Source organism: Anser brachyrhynchus (assembly GCF_964034855.1).
Source record: "Anser brachyrhynchus genome assembly, chromosome: 16".
NCBI lineage: Eukaryota > Metazoa > Chordata > Aves > Anseriformes > Anatidae > Anser > Anser brachyrhynchus.
In genome coordinates, this window is record NC_137734.1 from 13,058,511 (window position 1) to 13,081,257 (window position 22,747).

The following is a 22,747-nucleotide window of genomic DNA, read 5'->3' on the forward strand; positions in this document are numbered from 1 at the left end:
CCTGCATCCCACGGATGCTGCAGCTCACTGCTGGCCAGAGCAGGATGCTCACAAGAAGATTTGCAAAGGGCAACGTCTGGAATTGGTGAGCTGTGGAGAAGCAATGCAGTGTGGCCCCAACAGATGCTCACCGCTCGGCATCTCTCATGATGCTCTGTGCATGGAGACAAGGCAGCGTGTTGGGCGCCAGCCGCATCCCCGCGCAACCACGGAGCAAGCCAGGGGAGCTGCAGGAGAGAAAACCAAAAAGAGAAACCTCAGGAGTGAGATTTATTGCTTGGTTAATAATATCCTTCCCTTCCCAGTGACCCCGGGGAAGAAAGAAAGGGCTGAGTGGCTTTATCTTTATTCAGTGCCGTGGTCCTTCTGGGACACTTGACCATGATTGCATCATTTTCGGTGTCAGACTCGATAACGCACCGATTGTGTCTCCACATTTTTCCACGGCAGAGAACTCCCCCCGCAGCCAGGATGGTTAATGGGAACTGACGGGCTCCCGCGTCCGCCCGCGCGGCTCCCTTCGGCTTCCTGCTGTAGCACATTAACACAACAAATTAACATTGTAATTGCCTTTTAACTATTTATTGCTGTAGAAAAGGGGAAAGGAAAAAAAAATAATAAAGAGACCGACCACAGGCAAGGACCCAGGAGAGAGCTTAGGCAAGCAGGTCGCAGTCTGCACCTCCGTTTATTTCTATTTATAGCCAGCCATTAAACTGTGCTAATAAACAGCCAACCACAGGGCATGGCAAGTCCCTTGCTCAGGCACAGAAGAAGCAGCGAGTTAAATATATTCAGTGTGCTCAGCTCACAGGACCAGTGTGACTGCTACCAAAATCACAGGGATCTAATAGCAGCCTCAGCGCCTTTCAATTAGGTCCATTCATGCAGCAGCAGCGTCACTGCAAGAGCACGCACATTTGGCGTACGTATATGTACGCCCAGCACGTAAATAACAGGATAAATAAAAGTGGGCGCATTCAAAGAAAAATACCCGGTACGGATGACTCAGATTTAATCAATTATTTTGGAAAAGGACAAATCAGAGCAGTTCATAAAGCAATTCATCTGGGAGAGAAGAGCGCTTTTATCCAAACAGTGGCACGACGCATCTGCCACCGATTTCTCCAGAGCAATAGCCTCAAGAAAAGCGTTTATCGTAACTCTCCCTCGCATACAGTCGATTGTGATGCCACTTTCACATATACACAGCAGTTTCCACGGAGGGTTGAATGAAGTCCTCACATAACCTCCATGTTTAATCAGATTATCCAATGAAATAATACAGCCTTAAATGGAAAGTCTGCTACTCCCTCAAGCATTTCTGGAAAAGCTTTCATTGCTTGTTCTTCTGCTTAAAACATACGAGCAGCACTGTCTTCTGCCTCTATTTTTAGATACCTAGCCATCCGTAAAGCACCCATCACTGTGACTTCTAGATGCCAGTACCTTGCACTCCTCATCAGATTACGGCAGCCAGAAGCATCAGGTTAATCTCTAAAGTTGCAGGGCAGGCAAAACAATGACTGCAGCTTCTTCTCTGATTGTGAGCAGACACGGGAGGAAGAAGTGACTGCTGATGACGAGGTTTCTGTAAGGAAGGGAGGGAAAGCCCAGCAGGGTGCCAGGCGGGCTGTCCGGAAGCACAGCAGCACGTACCCAGCAGAGGAGTGACTGTGGAGCCTGGGTGCACACCGGGGTTCCCAGTACCTTTCTCACAGCCGAATGACAAGATGCTACACCATAGGCTTGCTTTTGGTCCCTCCTTGCCATGAGACCAACACCAGAACCAAATCCGCCCCTTGTGGTGCTCCATTCCTCCCGGCTGGGGATGCTCCGGGCTTGAGTCTTTCCAGCAAGGACATCCAGGCAGGGAAGGGCCTTTGATGAACCCTGAGCAGAAAGCGCTGGAGTTAGCAAATCTCCGGGTGGATTTCACAGGTGGAAGGTCGCTGCAGAGCTCTGCCACAGGGAGCGCGTTATCCAGCTGCAAACCCTGCAAGGGCTGTAACACCTCTGGTTATTGCACCCTACGGCCCCTTCTCTGGGTAGACACATTGCCTTGCTATTGATTTACAATTTAATCCAACGTCTCCAAATCAGTTATTTAAGCAACGATCCAATAGGTCACAAAATATGACCAGGAAAATGGCTCAGAGGTGTTACGGCACTGTGGTCTCTGTAAGGGAGCAGCGCAGCGGTCCAGCACCGTGTTTAAGCCCACACAAACACCACGTGTCACAACACGGCATTTTCCCAAGGGCAAAACTGGGGAAAAGTGACACAATTGGGACAGCGCACCGAGCAGCCTGCTTCATGGCTGTGCTCACACCCCAGGCCAGGACCCTGCGGTGCGGCTCCCGTGGCGCTCAGCGCTGCTGCCCGGAGCTCTCCCACCACACCCAGGCTTGGGCACGTCTGGAAATGCTGGAAAGGGCCCCAAAATGCAGAGCTCAGGCACCGGTTTCCACCAGACCCATACAAACCCAGTTACCTGTATAAGCTGCTACAGAGTAAAACCAACAAACCCCCGGCCACTTTTCCCCATCCCTGGCCACTAAAAGGCAATCACAGATGAATTCATTTAATTAAAATACCTATTCTGTTAATTTTCTCCTCCTTATGACCACACAGCCCAGGTAAAGCAGGTGGGAAGCACCCCCCTGCACCACCACGCTCGGACAGTCCCCAGCTTCCAATGCTTCCTCCAGAGGGCAATCGGGTGGAAAGGGGGACGTTTTGCAGTCATTAAAATTTCATTTCATTTTTAACCGACAAGCTGCCATCTCAAAAGCTCCCTTGCGAGCAGGGGACAAGCAGCCTGGGGGGGAGAAGCAGGGGGGCTGCAGGAGCAGCCGGGATGCTGTTGGAGCGGGGGGGGGGGGGGGGGCTGGCCACTTGCCAGCCTCCTCTGCTGCCTGAAAAATAGCAGAGCTAATAACCTCAATTACAGCCCGGCCTCTCCGGGGGTAGGCGACGATGCCTTTGTTTATCTGAATCCCGATGCGAAAGCAAAGATTGTTTTCTGTCTGCGGGGGCATATGGTGTACAGACGCTGGAGAAATACGCAGCCTGCAGAAGGTCAGTTGTGCTTTCTTCCAAAATTCACCCTAGATGCTAGCGGCCTTAGTATGCCTTCAGTTCTCCTTTGGGCTCCTGTTTTAATTTGGCAGTGAGTTGCCTGGAAGGTGGCTACTGATGTGTCAGCCTCAGCCCCCAGAGATGGACCCTGACCACATCGGGGGGGGCTCGTGGTAACCCAAGGGTGACCACAAAAATAGGTGCAAGGGCTTTGTCAAGAGGCCTGGAGCTATTCTGTAACAGTAAGTGGGGCCTGATTATCAACATACTTATCTTGTGACTATATTAGGTGGACATAGATGCCCAGAAGGAACAGGTAGAAAGACAACTGCCATGACTCTTGAGATATGGCCCAACAGAGCCACATCTCAATGGATATTCGAGACTTAAGCAGTGTTGGACCTCTTGCAATTTTCCTCCTTATTTACACACCTAGAACTACATGGAGATGTGATCAGGGACATTCCAAAAACCACAAGAGAAATCCAGAAGGATCAGGTAGAGAAACCACCTCCTTCACCATCACATAAAGGACCAGAAAATGGAGCATGCAGCATCCACACAGGGATGGGAAAATACAGCACGCACAGAGGAGAGGTCTGCCTCTGTCACCGTGAAGAAAAATCAACTACGCAGAGCCTTCATGGAAGAGGACCGTAGCTATAAAATCCTTTGTCATATTTAAGCACTGTTCCTGCTGATAAAATGAGCTGTGCCTCCATTCACGCACGGCTTCCCTCCGCGTGTCACTGGACACGGGGCCCTGCAGGCTCGGCCAGGCGCTGGGATCTGCCAGATGGTCCATACGGATGGTCCTGCACCGCAGCTGGAAGGTGGTGGCTCACTTTGCTGCATTTTTTTTTTTAATATAAAAAGCCACGTGAAGGGCTATTTCAGTTAGAGGTTCCCCTCAGCAAGCCCAAGCGTGCCATCCACTGTGCTGCTGGCATAATGCCTTCAGTTTGCATGTGTATAAACCGCACTGTGGCTGAATTTATGTAACTGAAGTTACATTTTAGCAATTCCCTTACAAAGCAGAGGCCATCAGTCAGCACTTGTGGACATGTCACAAGCCAAGTATACGCCCTACATACACACACAAGACACAAAGATTTTGTTTACCTGCAGCAGCATAAATCCAAAGAGACATCTCATAATTCCTGTTCCCACTCGGCAGAGGCAGGCAGACACACGACTTCTTCCTGGTAGAAGTCAGTGAAAACATACAGCGCAGCCTGGTTTTTGGCAGCCCGAAGCTTGATGGAACGTGTTAGCAGGGTGTGGGAGATGTATTTACAGAGATGGACTAAAACCTGCCACTTGCAGCGAGCGGGTACAGCGAGGTCACGCTGCCCACGTGTTTCGTCTACGGAAAGCCAGCACCTAACAAGCAATACAACGGCTCACGCTGGATACCCCTGCCTCAGGCGAAGAGTCAAATCTTTTCCTAGCTAAGAGAGCCTTGCAATTTAACCTTTGCCTGATTTCACACATGACCGGCTCTAAAAAAAATATTACAGCAGAACAACTGTGAAAAGAGGAGGGAGTTAGGGTACCTCTGACCTTGTTTGCTTGCATTAAGCAAGGAGACACAATAGGGGGAGGTGGGTGTCTAGCACAGCCACGCTAACCCCTGCCATGGGCACAAGCTAGCCACAAAGGCACGTTTCATCAGCCACGGAGGCATGCTGAAAGTTTCACAGACGTACAGGAGGAGCCACGGCCTTGTCTTTCCCTGTGGGGCTGACCATCGCATGAGCACAGGGCTCAGCCACGCCGCTGGAGTCCTCACAGCCCAGCACCTCCGCCTGGGCCTTCTGAATTCAAAGCATTTTTCCTCCTTTAAGGACATTAAAAATGCACAGAACGTGGAGCAGGCAGCTTACCCTGCACATATTACTCAATTTTTCAGTAAAATCACATAACCACCGAACAAACGCTTGGGCTCATCGGCCACTCTCCCTCGACAGCTTCTCCAGTCCCAGGGCCCCAAGTCCTCCTCTGCAGGAGGAGCTCACTGTTAGCACTGTTCCTGCCACATTTTGGCACTGTGATGACAGCTGTGACATTAACGGCCCAGGCAAAGGCATGCAGAGCAGCAGCAGAAGTTGGAATGGCCCCAGGAACACAAAAAACACAGCGGTACCAGGGCCAGCTGGAAGCAGCACCACAACGCTGTGGTACAGGTAGGCCCGGCCTTAGTGATGGAGACCGAGAGGATAACCGTGTGCCCCGTAACGCCGAATTTAAGTCGTTCTACATTTAAAAATAAGGTTTGGTTAAATGGCTGTGGAGCAACTCAGATAGCACATTAAATAGTGCTTCGATTTTTAAGCTTTGGGAAAACAGAGACAGTAAAGGCCGCTTTCTGCCCCCCGTAAGATGAGAGGGAAAGGCAGCGGGGCCACTGCAGCTGTTTCTGGGGGATCTCTGGGCTGGAGGCCGACGTGCAGCTGGCAGTGTCCTCTGTGTGCCGGGGGACATGAGCCGGGAGCAGAGCACCTTGGGCAGCTGATGGCAGCGGTCCTCGGATCCAGGCTCACAGGGGCTGAGGACGCGCAGCAGGAAAAGATTTCCCAGAGAAAACAGCTCGTGACGCTGAGTGGTTCTGAAATTTGTGGAAAGCGCCCTGAGACTACTAAATAAAAACATGTCACCGAGATCATCTCATCCTTACAGAAAACATTTTTGTTCTGAACAGAAAGCAGTATCTCCCAATTTTGAGCTCAGATAAATTTGAAATGTAATTAGGTTTTCCAAATAACTCCTCAGCTACTGCTTACAACCCTAATTATTTAAAAGCACATATTTGTTCTTGAGAACGTCTTTAATCTTGTACGTACACGCCCATACATTACCTTTATCAATAAAGAGACACAGATTTCATTAAAATCAAGAATTAATTTTAAACTGAAACAATCACTCATGAACTGACTGGAAGTTTATGTGGAACAGTAAACGTTTGTATGGGCCTATACATATTTCATTTTTAGCCTCTTAAAAAGTTGCTCTACTGTGAAATTTTGAAGTAAAATTAAGCAGTTTATTTGTATATCTGTGCCACTGTACAGGTGTGCACTGCTCAGGCTTGTGGATACCAGATAACCATAAAGAGGCCTCTACCACTTTCTGAGTTTCTTTCCAAGGCTGTTGTACACATTATTATATGTTATTATAGTCCAAAAAAATTAACCAAATTTGATATCTCTTCATATACACACACACTTCTGCTAAAGACCTTATAACCTGCACAGACCAAAATACACCAAGGGAATACTTTTATCCTATTCTACACATGGTATCAGAGATGCTCAGAGGATACTTTCATGGTTGTAATGATGCCTACAACTAGACCAAAAAAAGCCCAACCCCTGCAACTTGCCAGTCCCACCTAAGCACCCACCACCAGGCTCCCCTGCTCCATGCACCAGCGCTGCTGGGGGGTGCCCTGGCTCTCAGCTCTCAGCTTCGTTTTCTTCCCCTGCACTGGCATTTCCAAGCTTTCCAAGGGAAGCCCCAACTCTAATAATTCAAGCCCTAGCCCCGCAGAGGCTCCAGCTCAGCACCTACAGAGAACATGGGGAGAAGGTGAATGGCTTGGCCATTGCTTCTCTTCTGCGTCAGATGAGCCCACCTGCTGTTCACCACTAACAAAAGGACAAAGAAGGAACCCCGCCAGCTCCTCAGCCCTGCAAAGCACTGCAGCCTTTAGCTGTCAAGGAAAGCACGGAGGCAGTCGCCAAGCCCCAATGCAGGACCGCTTTCCCCCAGCCAGCTGGGCAGCAGAGGGGCTTTGCATTTCAGACGGAGCATCCAGCTCATTTTGTGTAATAGCCCTATGATTTAGATATCAAGGCCAGGCCAATGAGGGCTCAGCAGCAGCAATCACAGTATTTTCAGCCATCTAACCTAGTGCAGAAGCCCTTCTGTAATTCCCTCTTCCTAGCACATTATCTTTAATCATAGGCATAATAGAGGTTCAATTTGAGCCCTCAGCTGCATTTTGTTCCTTATTATTCACAGTGCCGCATTTTCCTCAGCAATAAACAATTTTCCCCCATTTCATTTTGCATTGATCTGCCTCAAAGTTCAAAGAGGTTTTTTTAAGGTTTTTACAGCCCTACGTGGAAGCTCCCGGCCAGTAATGAAGATAGAAACTCAGGGCTTTTCCCCAGAAAATTGAATTGCACAAAGCAACTGCCAGGAGAGTACCCACTTTCTTTGTTCCTCTTCAGAGAGCCTCCCTGGAAATTTGATAATTATTTGCAGCCATTTGCCAACACCTGTTTCATGCAAAGCCCACCATCAAGGGTTGCTCCAGCATGTACACTGGCTGGTCAGCCTGAAGCCTGCTCCAGCCCAGTCCCAGAGGAGCGGGCCCACCTCCACGCTTTATTACCCTAGATCTGGGCTTCACTTCTTTCCTCCAGTACCTCCTCCAGTACTTTCTGAACAAGCAACATCTTTAAGTGATACTAGTAGTCTCAACCATTTAAAAAGAAAGTTGCCAAAACATGAGATTAATCCAGCCTGTGTAAATACACAGTTTTCCCTTAATTGACTCTTTAAATGCACCTGTGTCGACGCAGGCACCACAGCAATGTATCAGCTTGAAAGACTGAAAGGTCTACTCCCCCCTAGAGGCATCTGGGCTAACATTTAATAAATTACAATCATGTTTTCCTTTTCTGTTAATATTTTCATTCCAAAGGTCATTTAACACACACACACATACACTCACAAAGCACAGGAAGATGAAGGAAGCTGCTTGATTCCCCCACTTGGAAATCAGTTGCTCCATCAGCAATGCAAATACAAAACCTTTGCACAAAGATAGATCTATCTAGCAGCGAGCACACTCACCTGGAAAAAGCATTTGACCATCCAAGCCACAGGAGCAGGTGGGCCCACTTCTCCAGGTGTACAGAGGTTACCGAAAACATCAGACTGTCTTAGCTAAGCTGGGTGCTTGAGCTCAGCACCTTCATGCTGCCCTTCAGTCACCAGCCTTGGACAGGAGCTCCTGCAGCCACCAAGAGGGACCAAAGCTTACGGGGACCCCACGTCCGCTCTGTTGCCCCAGCTGGCGTCACTAGCAACGGATGCCTGGTCCCAGCCCCGCCGCTGCCTGAGCAGCACTTGGAGAAAGAGAATATTAGTTATACACAGACCTCAAAGCTTTCGATGAGGGATCCATAAATGGTTAATTTGCTGCCTTAAATACGAAAGGAGCATAATGTTATGTCTTACTACTATCATATTAGGCTGAGAAGGTCTGTGTGCTCCCATCCTAGAAGGTGTCAGAAGCTTAATATTAATTAAATAGCAGATTTAAGGTTATTGCTCATAATCACAGCTGTGATCTGAATTATTGCTTGATGATATTCCCCTTTTGCTCGCTTGCTGCTTTTGATTGATTATTTGCATTTGCTGGTTTATAATGGGCATCTATTGCTTTGAACAGAGCCATCCTTTTTGATTCTAACTGCATTACATCCTCTGGTCAGATGATGGATTGGACTTTTGAGCAGACCATAAACACCAGCCCATTCTTGCTAGCGCGATATGTATCTATATTCCATATTCGCTCTTCAGCGTATCCTGTATTCAATCATCCCTATATTCATTTCTCCTGATATTATTATTATTAGCCTTAGGGAACTTGTTTTATAGGCTATTTAGTTTGAATTAAGCATGTATGTCAGTCATTTCTTGTTTCTAAAAACACAGACTATAAATGATAGCATTTATGCCCAGATTCAGCTTTGGACTAGTTTCCAATCCTTACCTATATCTAAGGTATTATTATCATTACTATTATTAGTAAAACAACTGCTAGATTCTCAATCAAAGACTTCCACGCACATTTCCACGGGCTTTTTAGTAGATTCATTAGGCACAGAAAGAAAAAGGAATTTCCAGCTAACACCTTTCTTGTTTAATCAGATGTGGTCTCAAAAGAAAAAGGCCTTTTGCCATTTTTTCCCCTGTATGGCTCACTGCCACCTCCCAAAAATAAATTCTAGGATTGACCAAGATACTGATATTTCATCCAGGTTCATCTTTGTTTCAAGTACGTAGAGATTCATTGAAATTGCTATTTTTAAGTTAACAAGGTCATCTAGGAAAAAGTGAATACGCAGACACTTACTGTGGTAAGGGACTGACCACTCTTTCATCCAGCTTGAACAAGGTCAAATTAGTGCACTGGTGGTGTAAATTGAGTGCACACAACCTCAGAGGACCACGTGCACAACTTACAATGAAATGTTCAGATGTATAACCAGACATTCCCCCACCCTTCTTCTGAAGCAGCCTTATTACATTCCAAGGCTTTGTCCCTTCCCACAGGTTTGGTAGCAAAGCACCCCTCGGATGACACGACCCTCAGATTGTTCCCCATCATCCCTGCGCTTTCTTCTCCCACAAATGACTCACAGAAACATCTCTGGGGTTTTCTCAACTCATCGGCATCGTTTGCAAGAGAGGGGAGCGTGCTGTTGCCTGCTGCTCTACACCCCTTTGGAGCAAGGGTGAGTCACCATCTCCTAATTTTGGCTTGAAACCCACAGATCATCTAACACTAGTGGAAGCAGAGCAGTCACGTTGCAGGCACAGCACAGGGAAGTCACTCCGCTGCTCCTGCAGTGGGTACTACTCAGCCTCAGTGATTTCTCTTTACTCTGACTCACAATTTTTTTCAGGGTGCTATCCACATCTTGTTTGTTTTGGTGGCTTTTTGGTTCAAGTTTCCGACTCATTCAAAATCACAATGCATTTACAGCATACCCACTTCTGGAGGCATTTACTGTACCAGGACAGTCCTTAGACTTCTGCAGCGTGAGCTGGCGTGGTTTTGTCACATACCATGGGACAAAGCCCCGCATTAGTCAGCCGCAGATCTACAGGACAAGCAGCCTAAAGCGCAGCAGCGGATTATGAAACTATTTTGTCACATCTGCACTGGAAGATTAAAAGCTGTCAAATGATTATCATCTTGGAAATAGGTTCTCTAGCAAAGTGAAGATTGAAAACAGCTGGGACTGCATCATCTGAGCTGAGCACTGTTAAAACTGGCAGACTATTTGCTTTTTCTGCTATTTTTATGTATTATCCAGCTACCTGACCAGATATTCTGGTTTGCAGGGAAGCCTTAAACCGGGTACAATTTTTCAGATAGAGATTTTCCTCAGCCTTTGGTATGCATTAGACAGGCTATTTGGGAAGGAAAGACAGACAAAAAAAGTCACGTCCTCCAAATCTGGACTGAAAGCAAAGCACCTGTGAGCCAAAACATGAACTAGAAAGAAAAATTTAATCTAGATGACAATTCTTGCTCACTACGTCTCCATAAGCAGGGGTATCAAAGCAAAATGACCATCCCCCACACATTGGCAGCATGCCTTTAAATCTAAAGAATTAAAATGAAGCCAAAAAATCGTCAGCAACTCGTGCTCCTGGTCACCAGACGCAGCAGCGGGCATCCCTGCACGGCATACCACGATTCAAGCCCTTGATTATGTGGGGACTTAGTCAGTGCCCTGCAGCCGAGTACATCAAGCGATGACTCAGAAATGGCTTTGAGAGCAGAGGCATCCTGGGGGATAGGACTGCAGGAGTACAAGGCATCATGTTCTCTCCGTTTAATCCTTGCTAATGCAAGCAAGCTACAGGACTCAGTTTATAACAGTAGCTTTAAAAATAATCCTTTAACCACCAAAGCAGCAATATTTGTCACAGCGTATTGCATTTGCATCCTACTGTAGGTATTCACATGTGTATATCTGTACCCAGAGACGGGGCACGCAGAACAGGAAGAAATGGGTGCGCTGAGCAGCCGCAGTGGAGGGATGCGAGCTCCAGATGAATTGTGTTCATCTCATTAACCTGCCAGCTGTAGCACTCTGATGATACAGATATTTCCCCGAGAGTCCTAATTCATTGGGTCATAGAGATCAGAAGCTTTAGGATACCGGGAGAAAACAGGGGGGTAAAGATATTTTTATGCCTGACCTGTCTTAGAAGGTCAGGATTTCAGGGTTTGTTTCTTTAAACATCCAAGTCCTGATCTCAGAAACAGCCTTGCTGAAATGCTACAGCATCAAGAGATCCCATTTTCAGGTACTCATGCTTGTAGGGTAATGATATGCCAAGGGTCACAGGCAGACAGTCCAATATAAAAAGCATTATTTGTGATACCATAAATTAAAGTCATGAACTGGCAGTGATGGACCTAATTAGAACTCCTTATTAGCTCTAATGGACATATCTGGGGGTTTGTTCGTTCCATTATCTACACAACCATGGAAGAAAGGGCCCCCATAACTCCAGCATCATCCCATCTACCACTGAAGCCTCTGTTTCATATCAGGAAGTTCACACCTAAGTTCATCACCAGGTGAAAGACCCCAGTCTTGGTGCAGCCCGGGCAAGCTGGAGAAGGGGAGGGTCAGCACGGGAAGCCTGGTCAGAAACGTGTCACAGAGCAGAGGGAGCAGGTTCCCAGGCCCTGCACAGTGCCCGCACATCACATCTCCCCACAAACACGTCACACCACACAAAGGTACTTCAAGCGCCGTGGCACTTCATGCAGCTCCTGCAGAGCACGTCTGTTCTCAGATCATGGAGCAGAGCGGTTAACCACAAGGTTCAAACCCACACCACCTCTGGCAATTACTGAATCTTCATTGTGATAAATTAGCTCTCGCTTATAACATTCATTCTCCATTTGTGAACAGCTCCTTCCCAGTGCTACAAGGATCACAGGCTATCAGGAGAGAGGATCAGAGCAGAGACTTTGTCCCAGTCTTTGTGTCAAGCCTGTGGGTCCCAGGAGGAACGCGGACGGGAGCATTGCAGATACCTTTACTGGCAGAAGTGACTGCACTGCCATGCTTCCTGGATCTAATTCCTTCAAACTGTGAGGAAATAGATTATTTCAGGACTCAAACTGCTTGAAGGGAACAGTTGTCACCATGATTTTCAACATGAGGATGTTACAGGAAGACAGAGGACGTCTATTCACAGCCTCCTAGTTGCAGTAATTAGGAGGAACTATCAACTCCACATCTACCTGGGGCCTGCTGCCTGCACTCATGAGCTTTATTGAAGTATACAGACACATAAAACATCTCATGAATACCTGGGGATTCACAGTGTGAGCCTTCTAATAATTGAGCACTCAGAAATATTATGAAAAAAAGTTAGGACTCTTAAATAAATTCCATGCTGGGCACCTGATTTGTAAATGTTGTGTTCAACCAAACAAAAAGCAGAGCCACCCCAGCCTCCTGCCTGCACAGCAAAACCTCTCGGCTGGGTTCAGAACAAGTGACAGACAACTTACCCACTCAATTACTCACAGAAGATATCCAACAGATACGTGCTAAATATTAGGGAGTTAGATAACACTTTAATTAAGCTTAATATTTTGAATAACATGGAACCATTTGTAGTAATTTCATATTCCATAGAGAAAAGAAGAGGGTGTTCTCTACCAAGGAATAATCTGAAAGGAAGCTTCATTAAAAGAAGCCAATTTCCCCATCCCTGTATATTTATGACAAGCTGGCTTTTTTTTAATTGTTTTTTTTAAGTTTTACTTTCTGAAGCTGCTACCTCGAACATGGTAGACACGGAGAAAAAGACCTTCCTGAGCTACAGAGCCCCAAATGTCCATACATGGCGCAGGAGACAAAGCAAAGCAATTCAGCTGGGTTCTTCAGCACGCTTTATACCTCAAAGGGAGATAATAAAACTCAAACCCACCAGCATCTGTGCTTAAATATCCATAGAGAGAAGCAAGAGATAGGTGAATGTTGTTACACATTCCAGTTGACCTGCCCAGTGTCCCATATGGCTTGTACAAGGTGTTTTCAACAAACAGCATTAACTCACTTTGTTTCCTACAAGATACCGATTTCCAATATTTTTAACAAGTCCTTTGAAACATGCTGTGATGCTTGCATTTATTGCTTGAATAGGTCTGAGGTCTCAGGTGCAAAGCACTGCCTGGGGGCAACATGCCTCTTCACCAGGAACTCGATTACAGGAAAAATCCAGACCGATACGCAGAAGAACTGTACTGTTACATGAAAGAAAGCTATTTGGACAAGAGATGAGCAGAGTTTTGCCAGACACACCTCCAAATTTTCACCTATTGCCAATAGGTCACCAGGGAAATATTGATTTATAATAAGATTCAGCTTTTCAAATGAGCCTTTATTTTGGTGGACCTAAAAGCCCCATTATTCCACACACTTTGGGCTGAACTTGCATACATTCTTTTCTTCAAAATGAGCTCTCTTCTATGCCAAACCTGCCATCCTGCCTTATTTATTATTGACCCGTCACAGTTTGGAAATGTAGCTTAAAATAAATGAGCCTGAATGCCACTGGCTCTAGAGTTATTAAACTGCCTGGCATTGAGGAAATTGCTTTTCATAAACATCCTGAGCTCTTCTGCTTTTTTCTTAAAGTGTTTAATACACTGAGAGTCCAAGTTAATCTGAATCAGTCTGCAGACTGAATTACTAATGAGAATGGAAGATGTATTATTGTTCAATATTGAAAGACTCAAGTTAAGGGACAGAGCAAAGGAAAAAAAGTTTCCAATATACAAATAACATTCTTTTTTCTTGCTGTCACTTGACCCACCAGGTAATCCATAAAAGAAAATGCCTCCATTTTCTCAGTCAGAGGGAGCACGCAGAGGATGGTCATTCCAGGTCTCCTCCATCACAGATCCCAAATCTCACTGCCTACACCAGCACCTTTCTGCAGAGTGGCAATACGGATGTTAAGAGCTGATCACAAAATTAATATGGTGATTTCCACAGTACCGTACACAGCCTTAGACATACAGTAACTATTCTGCAGCTAATTCCCTCTTCGACACCTTTGGTGGTATTCAGGAGTGCCATTTCTGTGCTAGCACCCTCTGGCACACAGAGAGGGGTGTACAACGGGTGCACAGGCTTGGTTAGAAAGCCTGGTATGTTGTTGGGTGAATGGCAAGGGGAGCACGGGCTTCCCTCTGCCGACTCAGCAGGGGGACACCAAACCCAGGCAGATTCACCAGGGATGCCCGCCGGATCCCTCGGCAGCCCCAACCCTCTTTCAGCTCGGAGCTGCTTCTACCCAACACGCACCAAAACTGAAGTTTAAAAAAATGAAAGGAGCAATGAAGTTTCCAGTCCTCATTCCCATTTCGAGCCCCGGCAAGACAAAGGGATGAACACCAGCTGAACGCACAAACAAAACCTGGACGTCCCAGCTTCATTCGGCCTGCGAGTTTGCACCTGCGCGATGCTAAACGAGGCCAACACCGCCGCCATCTCATTTACGAGATGTAAAATCTAGCCAAGCTCTCATCAGTAATGAATTCTTGTTTGTGGTGCCTCTAAATTGAGGGGAACGAGCACTCCTCCTTGCTCGAGGAAGAGCAGAGCCGAGGCCCTGTCGGGGTTGCTACGCAACCGCGGCCTGCACATGGCTGATAACACTCGGGCATTATTTCCCCGCCTGACTGCGCCTCAGAACAAAGCCCGGCTAATGAAGCTTTCAGGCGCTCTTGGCTCTGCCTTTGACGGCTCAGCGCGGGTTTTCCTTGCGCCTGTGTGACAGGCACAGCAGCGACTCGATGTCCCCTCCAGCCACAGACGTCTCCGGAGCTGGATGGAGGAAAGGCCCGATGGAGAGGGCAGGGTTGGAGAAGAGCAGCAAAATGCCCGGCCCACAAAAACCTGTGTCCAAAATGGAGGGCTGCCAGGCACGCCACAAAACAAGGCCCAGGCCACAAACCAACCAGGCACCCTCTGGTGCCCATGTATCCATCACACCTAACACCCTTATTACACCACAGCGGGGTACGGATACAGCTCTGTTGCAATACATTTGACCCCAACTTTCTTACACAGCCGACGTATAACAAATCCCTCTTCTGCTGAACAAGTAGGTGCAGCAGGAGCAGCTGTCGCTGCGAGCAGCACCAGCTTGCCCCCACACAAGCAGCCGGCTGATGCTGAAGCAGCCACATTTTGTAACTGGGACGGTCTCACCCTACACCACTGCCAAACCCTCACAGGGACAGCTGCTTCCCGCAGAAGGACCTACTTGCGCCCTCCCCATCTTTGCATTGATGGTCAGAGCCACCCTGTACCAGTTTGTTTTACAGCAAAACACAGGGAAACAAGGAGCAGCTCTTTGGCCCTCCAATGTCCTGTCTGCTGTAACAGGACTGCCTGAAATATACTGCAGATGCCAGATGGTCCTGGAGCGACAAGGCAGCGAGGAAGAGCTGACAACACACACAACGTGAGCCTGCCAACGAACCCAGACATACCTCAAAAACTTAAACAGGGACAAATCCCTGCAGCCGAATGTTTTCTAGACAGCACGTGACTCCACACATTGGGTTTCACTAGGAAACAACTGAGAGCTACGTCAGGGCATGAATTCAAAGCCAGGTCACAATTCTGCACCCTGTACTATTTCAACCCACTCGTGACGTGCTAGCGGCAGCTTAAGTGATGCTGGCATGAGGCAGGTGCCTATCCACAAATCCAGAGCAAAACTGCAGCTGCAGAAAAGCTATTTTAATTCTTTTTCTATGTGAGCAACTGCGAGCAGGTACCAGTTACCTAGGAGAAGAGGGGACAAGTTCTTCCCACCTGAGGGCACTGTGAGGACGGGTCAGTGCAAGAAGCCCTGGCTAGGGTGTGAAGAAGGTGAGCTGGGATGGGAGTCCCAAACCCTCGGGTTGCAAACCGACACAAAAAGCAATACATTGGCAGGTATATGACAAGCACAAGACCACCTAAGGGATTATTCTTGCTCTCCCCAAAGACAGTTTCTGCACACAAGCAGGTAAATCGCCCACAGAACCCAGCGCACCCCTGCTCGAGGTTTGGGTTTAACAAAACCCACCTGGCTGTTCACCAGCCGCGGCTCTGCCTTGCTGGGCTGAGCAGAAGAGAGCACAGCACCAGTGCTTTTTGTCAGAGACAAAATTATCTAACAAGAGATAATTATGTGACATTACCACTGAAAGCAGCGTGTGAAAAAGCTTTGAGCCTGTGTATCCTGAGGTCTGCAAACCCCTTTCTCTACCTTTGTGCTAAATAGGTCTCATTTAGCCCATTTGTTCTGTCCCAGCCAGCAAAGCAAAAGTAGGGTTGATCGATTTGTTAATTACTGTAATTTTATCTTAAATACAGACAGCTGAGTGTTCATCAAGTCACAAATTCGCCTGTTAGTGAGAGACCTCCCCCCAGCTAAACAATTAGGGATAATAGTAAGTGGCTTATAATAAATGCAACCCACAACAACGTGCTCCAAGAGCACAGCGCTGAACCAGGAGGGCTATTAGGGAACACCCGGGTCTATTTCTCCTTTTGAAGAAAACAATGCAATATCTTTAATTGTCTCTCTTGAAACCCTGAGCCAGCTCTGCTGGTTTGTTATAAGTAAAATGCAATTATTCCACTTTTTGACTGCCTCTTGTGTCCAGAGACTGTCTTACTACAGAGCCATCAGCACAGACAAGAACACGGCTTGCACTGACAAGGCACATACAAATTGCTGAGACAGGAGGTGACATAGGTGGGTTACGTACAACCCCACACCTCAGGACCTTTAAAACTCTGAGAAAGGCTCAAAAGATTCAATTTCAGGTACCTTGGTCTTTGTCCTACATCCAAGAACGCTTTCTGATTGCTAACAATAAGACACCCTTCCCCAAATGTCATCTTTCCCCCCAAAAGCACAAAGCAGTTGTAATTTCCATACATCTAAGTTGGACCCTGGCTGTGGCTGAGCCTGTGCTTGCACGGTGATAACTGGCCCCAGAATTTCAAATCTGGGGATATGGCAGCGTCTTTTCCCCTCTGTAGTAATCACTGTGCTAGCACACGTCTGCCCACAACCATGCTCAGAGCCAGTCTCAGCTGCCAACAGCAGAGGAGCTGCTGTTCCTCGCTTGCTGAAGACCTAATCCAGGTGCAAGACCGTGCTGCATTAAGGCAACATCAGTCTGGGGACTCTAAGCACCCTGTCCAGACATCCATTGGTGCTGGTGCCCTCCAATACTGCTCATGCTGCTCCCGTGATCACAAGCAGTCCCTGTACTCTTTAGACTTTGTTCCCAAACTTATGGGGCAACATGAAGCATACGCAGTCCTGAAGGCTCACGTCACCCTGGCCAGCACTGAAAGAGCAGGACTGCAAGAGCTGGAGGCAAGGGAAGCCTGCCTTTAGTTTTGAGCCAGCAAAGGATGGGGAAGCACTGGAGCAGGTTTCTAATGCAACCTGACAAGAACAAGGTTTGGGGCGAGCTCAAGTGCATCCACAGAAAATGCAAATCCAGGGATGGGAAGGGAGAAAAAACAAAAAGCCAGTTACAAAAAGAACCACACTTACAGACATATGCCTACAGCCTCCATTTGTTGCTGTCCTTCCTCTTTTCCTCCTTCATCCCCTAGTTGTTGTTCACTCCTTCAACTACACCAGCCAGGCAAGTAGGGACAGTCAAAAACATTGCTTCAGATTTCCTTCCAAGAACTAAGAATAGAAAAATAGATTTTCTTCCCCCACATTCTTTAGACCATGCCTTAGAAAGCGCTATGTAACAAAATAGAGTGGGAAAACTGCTTTAACCCCTTCAAGCCCATTGGGTCCTACTTTGGGCCATGCAATGGAGAGAAGCACTTTGGCAGGTGAGGTCGCCTGCCTTCCCTGGACAACAAGGAACTGGAAAGGGAAAGCCAACGTAGAGCTGCTTCAAGAGTTTGTCACCATAAAGAAAGGCTACAAGCCTCAGTCTATAGGGGATAGAGATGGCTAGGGAGAACATGGGAGCTGATCCTGCCAGGGATGCCACAGCCATTTCCTGGCTGATCCACCAGCGCTACCAGGCATTTTATTTTCTAATAACTTAAAACATTGAACTATGTCCTCTTCTTTCCTTCCCCACGGGACAAAGCAGATTAGAATTAGGTAAATCCATCTAGTGAAAAAAGGAGCCGCCTGCAGAGGGGCCCCAGCCACACAAGCTGTGCAGAAGAGTCAGGACACTGATGATCTGCCCAAGAGGAGAGAGCTCCAAGCACACATCCACTCCCCAACTTGGTTAAAAACATGTCGTGATCAAATTAACTTTTTCAAGATTAAGACATGGCTGTGTGCTGCAAGAACCTGAGTTATAGTCATATCACTATAATCATACATGTGTATATTCATGTTGGGCATTACCTTGCACACAGCCCTGGTGTATAATCGGAGCCGGATAGGATTTGGAGAAAACCTGAAAGTTTCTTTCTCACAGACACAAGCCAGCAGACAAACACAGATGCTGTTTGCTTTGTTGTCACAGACAAACAAGGAGCGCACTAAGGGAAAGAAACAGATTTAATCAAATGCTTTTTTTTTTTTTTTAGGGGGGCATTGTTTACAACTACTTGCTGTCATTTGCTTACTTTGCTCCAGGAAGCCTATTTAGTTGTTCTCCCATGGTGTTTCCCTCCAAGTGCTGAAGCTTCACTTGTTCCTGTAAAGATCCCGTAATTCTGCAGAGCTTTTGCCTGAAGCAAATTGCTTATTTTAAAATGTGGTATTTCAGTTCCACTTCACCTACAAATATGTTTAACCAGCATTGGCAAGATTCTTTTATGCTATGCCCTGTTATCTCAGCACACCCGACTAAGTTGCATACAGGATAAATACTGGGCTTTTGTTCTGAGCAGAGGAGATAGCTGTGTAATGATCAATCAAAAAATGCCCTTGGGGATGGGAGAGATTAGCACTTTGATACTACTGAAGATGAATGGGTGAAATGAGTTTGATAAGCTGGTGTTTTCCTCAGATAATTGCTTTGAAAGCTCTCTAAAGCCACTCAGATTCTCTCCTCTTTCCTTTTGTTCCAGGACAGGATAGCAAGTCCTGCTGGCCTATTGGTAATACTGGACAGGCTGCTACTGTTACCGCTTTTGAGCAGATAGAAGTGGATTTATGCCCTATACCGTCACTGAATATCGAACACTAAAGTGTAAGCCATAACCTAACCACACTTTCAGACTAGATTCCCATCTTGGTGAGCCGGGCCGCTCTTCCAGGCATGCATGTAACTGAACTCAGCTCAACAGAGAAGGGACTGACAGGATTTTGAAGAGGGACTTCCCATGGCACTTGAACATCTTCCCCTCTTTAACAAGAGCAGTTCATTCTTCAGAAGGTGCTAATCCTTGGTGCTCATGAAGGGGCCAGCCGTCAACTCATTGTCAAGAGACCAGCTCCAAACATTCCTCTAGGCTTTCTGAACCCAACACTGACTCCTCGTCCTCCTCCTGGATTGCTATTTCACAGCTACCCCACAGGAGCATCCAGAGAGGAACTTTATCTGAAGCTGTAATGTGAAAGTTGTCTAGCTCATGTAGACTCCAGGTACATCCATCCCTCTTGAGGCACAAGGCAAATTCTGCTGGAGTTCACAGACTGCTGCCATTTGCTGTGCTAACTCATTCCACCAATGAAACTGGAGCCAAGAAGTGTGATTGTATTTTTATTGTCTCATTGATTAAATGAATTTTAAATACAGAATTAAAAATTTGTAAAAAAAAAAAAGTTATTAAAAGCCAACATCCAGAAGCAGGTTGCACATCAGTGACTGTTCAAAATTCATACTTGTTCTTTGGTACAAAGTTTGGGGAAAAAATTAAAAAGTACAGCCATCATTTGGAAAGAGGGTTTTTTTTCAACATTACCTTTCATATTTGAGAACTGATATTTGTCACGTGAGATCCTCCAAGCCTGTTTTTCACAGCACTGATTCACATTGTTTGGTGTTCAAAAAAAGACAAAACATTCTCATTCGTAGAAACTGTGATGTAGCATTCTTTGCCCAATACATTAAAAAAAATCTGGTGGAGAAAAATGCAATGTTTTTTGATTTGTAGAGATGCAATTTAGCTTACAAAGCCCCTTTGAACTGGAACAGATTCTTCAGTCTTTCCTACAAACACCTTGGTGAGTTAGATATTTCTCAGAGAATGACATCTCTGGCGTTTGCCCTTCGCTAAGCTTCATCACTGCAACAAAGATTTCCAGAAGTGATGAGTTAATAGGTACCTTTGATTTTTAATGCCCAATTTTAAAGCAGCTTGATCTTTTAAGAGACGCAGAGCACCCATCCTAAAGGGCAACAATTAGGCCCTGGTAGGCACAATTTAAAGCCCTATAAAAAAAGTTATCTCCAGAGGTCTTGTTGCTGGGGTTCTGGGTTGATTTCCCCCCCCCCACAGACACACCATTATAGGTTCTCAAAAAGATAGCTATGAAGATAACCCCTTGAATCAGTGCATCTGCAACATCTCAACCAAAAAGAAGTATACTAATATATGCATAATTTCACGACTTCAGCATCACTCATACCATATTCACAGCAGGTTAGAAAGAATACAGACTATGGCTCACCTGCTTCTCAAGGATCTTATTTCACCAAGAGAATTTAACCACGCAGACAGACTAGAGAATGAAGTGCTCTTACAATACAAATAAGGACTTTGAGAAAATGAATAGGAATAGCCAAACAAAGAGGGTAGGGTGGGCACAACAAGGGAGGGGAAGGAAAGTTCAGGCTGCAGTGGAAATGAATTCAGTTAAACATCAGAAATAATACTGGAGAGCTTGTCACTAGTGCAGCTAGGACTTGGCAAATGAAATACTTTGAGTATACACTTGCAGGGCAGCCCTGCTTCTGCCACATGAATAAATATCCAACAGTGTTTAAAAACAGTATAAAAAAATGTCAGGATTTTCAGAAGGTGCATGTTCCACCACCTGTAACTGCATAGTAGGTTCCCTCATGTGAGGTATTTCAGCATCACTGCAAAAGAAAACAATATTTCTGCACTCCTCTTCCACAAGTGAAGTCTCATTTGAACTGAGGTCAGATGATGATTACGTAATAATGCATGGTGCAAGTGCTCCACTCTCCCCTTGACTCTTCAGACCACAGCCACCATGCTCTGCAGGATGAAAACGTGTGGTCGGAGTGGTAAAGGGCTCAATTTAGTACCCACTGTAGTGACCAGACAGATATAGGCACAGACCTCTTATTTGAGCCACTGCACATCTTAGGGTTCTTGTTTCGTTTTAACAATCATGTTCACACAGAGCCTTCCAGGTCAGATTACTAACCTCAAATTCACTTCAGAGTATTTCCTTGGTTAACTGCTGACACGTAGGTTTTCCAGCAAAATAAATGCCTCTATTTTTTTCTTGTGTTGCATGTATGTTTTTCATTGTAGCCATTAAATACAAGATGTCAGCTTCGCGTCCCATCTGGCCTTTTTGGAAGCATCCCTTTTCATTCTTCAAAGAAAGTAACAGCATCTTATTACTGAAACCCAGGATCACAGCTTCTTCTGGTAACGTGCAACAGTCAATAGTGGATCTTACCAAGAGGATTAGTACCGCTGTAGCATGTAACTCTCTCTCCTCCAAAATGTGGATGTGATCAAAGGACAGCAAATCCAGAAGAAAAACGTGTTCTACCAACTTCAAGAGATGTTTCTTGTCTTACATCCCCCATCTTTGTTGTATAATTGCTGTAGCTTTGCAGGGTGTTTTGGGGGGCTTTTTATTTCATTTAAGAACAATCATATCCCTGCAAATTCGGCTACGTAAGGATAATTGGTGCTGTTTATCAACTCCCCTGTTTACATGTGGGCTATTGTACTCACAGCCAGCTGTCATGGAAGTAGTAAATAAAACTTTTTTCCTTCAAAGACACAAGCATTGTCCAGTCTGTGACTATACTGGGAACATCTCCATGGCTTTCTCTTGCCTTCCAAAAGCTTCAACCAAACTTTGTTTTGTTCATGTTCTCTTAGAACATCCGAGGATACGATGGGTTTTGCTTAATTATCCACTCAGCATGTGGATTGATATGATACAAGTCTAAGAGGTAAGTGTCTGGGTCCAGACAATGTTCACCTATTCAGAACAAGAAATTCAGAAAAAAAACATTTCTTATATTCTTAGTCCCATAGTTACTACTTTCCCCCTAAAGACTGGTACTTGTCCACATTCATATCAACACTACAACCATTCAGAAGCGGTTAGACAAATCTGAAAGAGTTCTAGTTCTTTATGTTAAAATGAATGTGTATTTCTTAAAACCACATTAAGGCTGAGCTTCAACTGTGGAAAGGTAATCTAACTTTCATACCCAATAACCTTAGCTCTTGAAAAGCATTTCGAAATGCATTTTGAAATATGTTAGTGATCAAATCCAGTAGCTAGACCAAGTTGTATTTGATATGATGGATTTTTCCTTCTACAGATGCCATTATGAGAAATACTGAGAGAAAATTAAATCACTCCAGTAGACAACGATCTTCAGAACCAGTTGTAACAGGACATAAGAATTCCTTTCCATTTTCAGACCCCCCATCTGCTGTTATATTATTTAGATTTCCTTTCCGTCTGATGGCACCACCCTATTGATAGAGGAAAGCTCTGACAGTTGCTGTTTGCTGTTGGTGCGGTTAACCCACATTTCTTCACTTGCCTTTTAATTTCTGGAGCCCCCTCCAAATCGCCTAATCATGATGTCTCCCTCCTATTGCAAGTTAGACATAAAAACTGGGTATCAAAGTTATTTTCAGTT

The 22,747-nt window shown here is 45.9% G+C and overlaps 1 protein-coding gene and 1 long non-coding RNA gene across 17 annotated transcripts in view; both read right to left on the bottom strand.

Moving 5' to 3' along the window:
* Positions 1-557: 557 nt before the first annotated feature.
* LOC308178617 lies at positions 558-16,099 on the bottom strand. 3 transcript variants are annotated; one of them, XR_013939852.1, is made up of 4 exons: positions 16,009-16,099; positions 7,945-8,219; positions 4,204-4,464; positions 558-1,893 (listed from the first exon to the last, which is right to left on the bottom strand). It is a non-coding gene; the product is annotated as an uncharacterized lncRNA (long non-coding RNA). The 3 variants fall into 3 exon arrangements; XR_013939853.1 differs by having other exon boundaries at positions 7,945-8,209; positions 16,009-16,040; XR_013939854.1 differs by lacking the exon at positions 16,009-16,099 and adding an exon at positions 8,332-9,513.
* Positions 16,100-19,623: 3,524 nt separating this feature from the next.
* The window catches only part of ARHGAP40 (Rho GTPase activating protein 40), a 40,815-nt gene continuing 37,691 nt past the window's right edge, over positions 19,624-22,747 (bottom strand). For all 14 annotated transcript variants that reach the window (XM_080557523.1, XM_080557521.1, XM_080557529.1 and 11 more), the window contains one exon: positions 19,624-22,071. In XM_080557523.1, the coding sequence (XP_080413649.1) occupies positions 21,965-22,071 (107 nt within the window). In that variant the 3' untranslated portion in view covers positions 19,624-21,964. The remainder of the gene's footprint in view (positions 22,072-22,747) is intronic.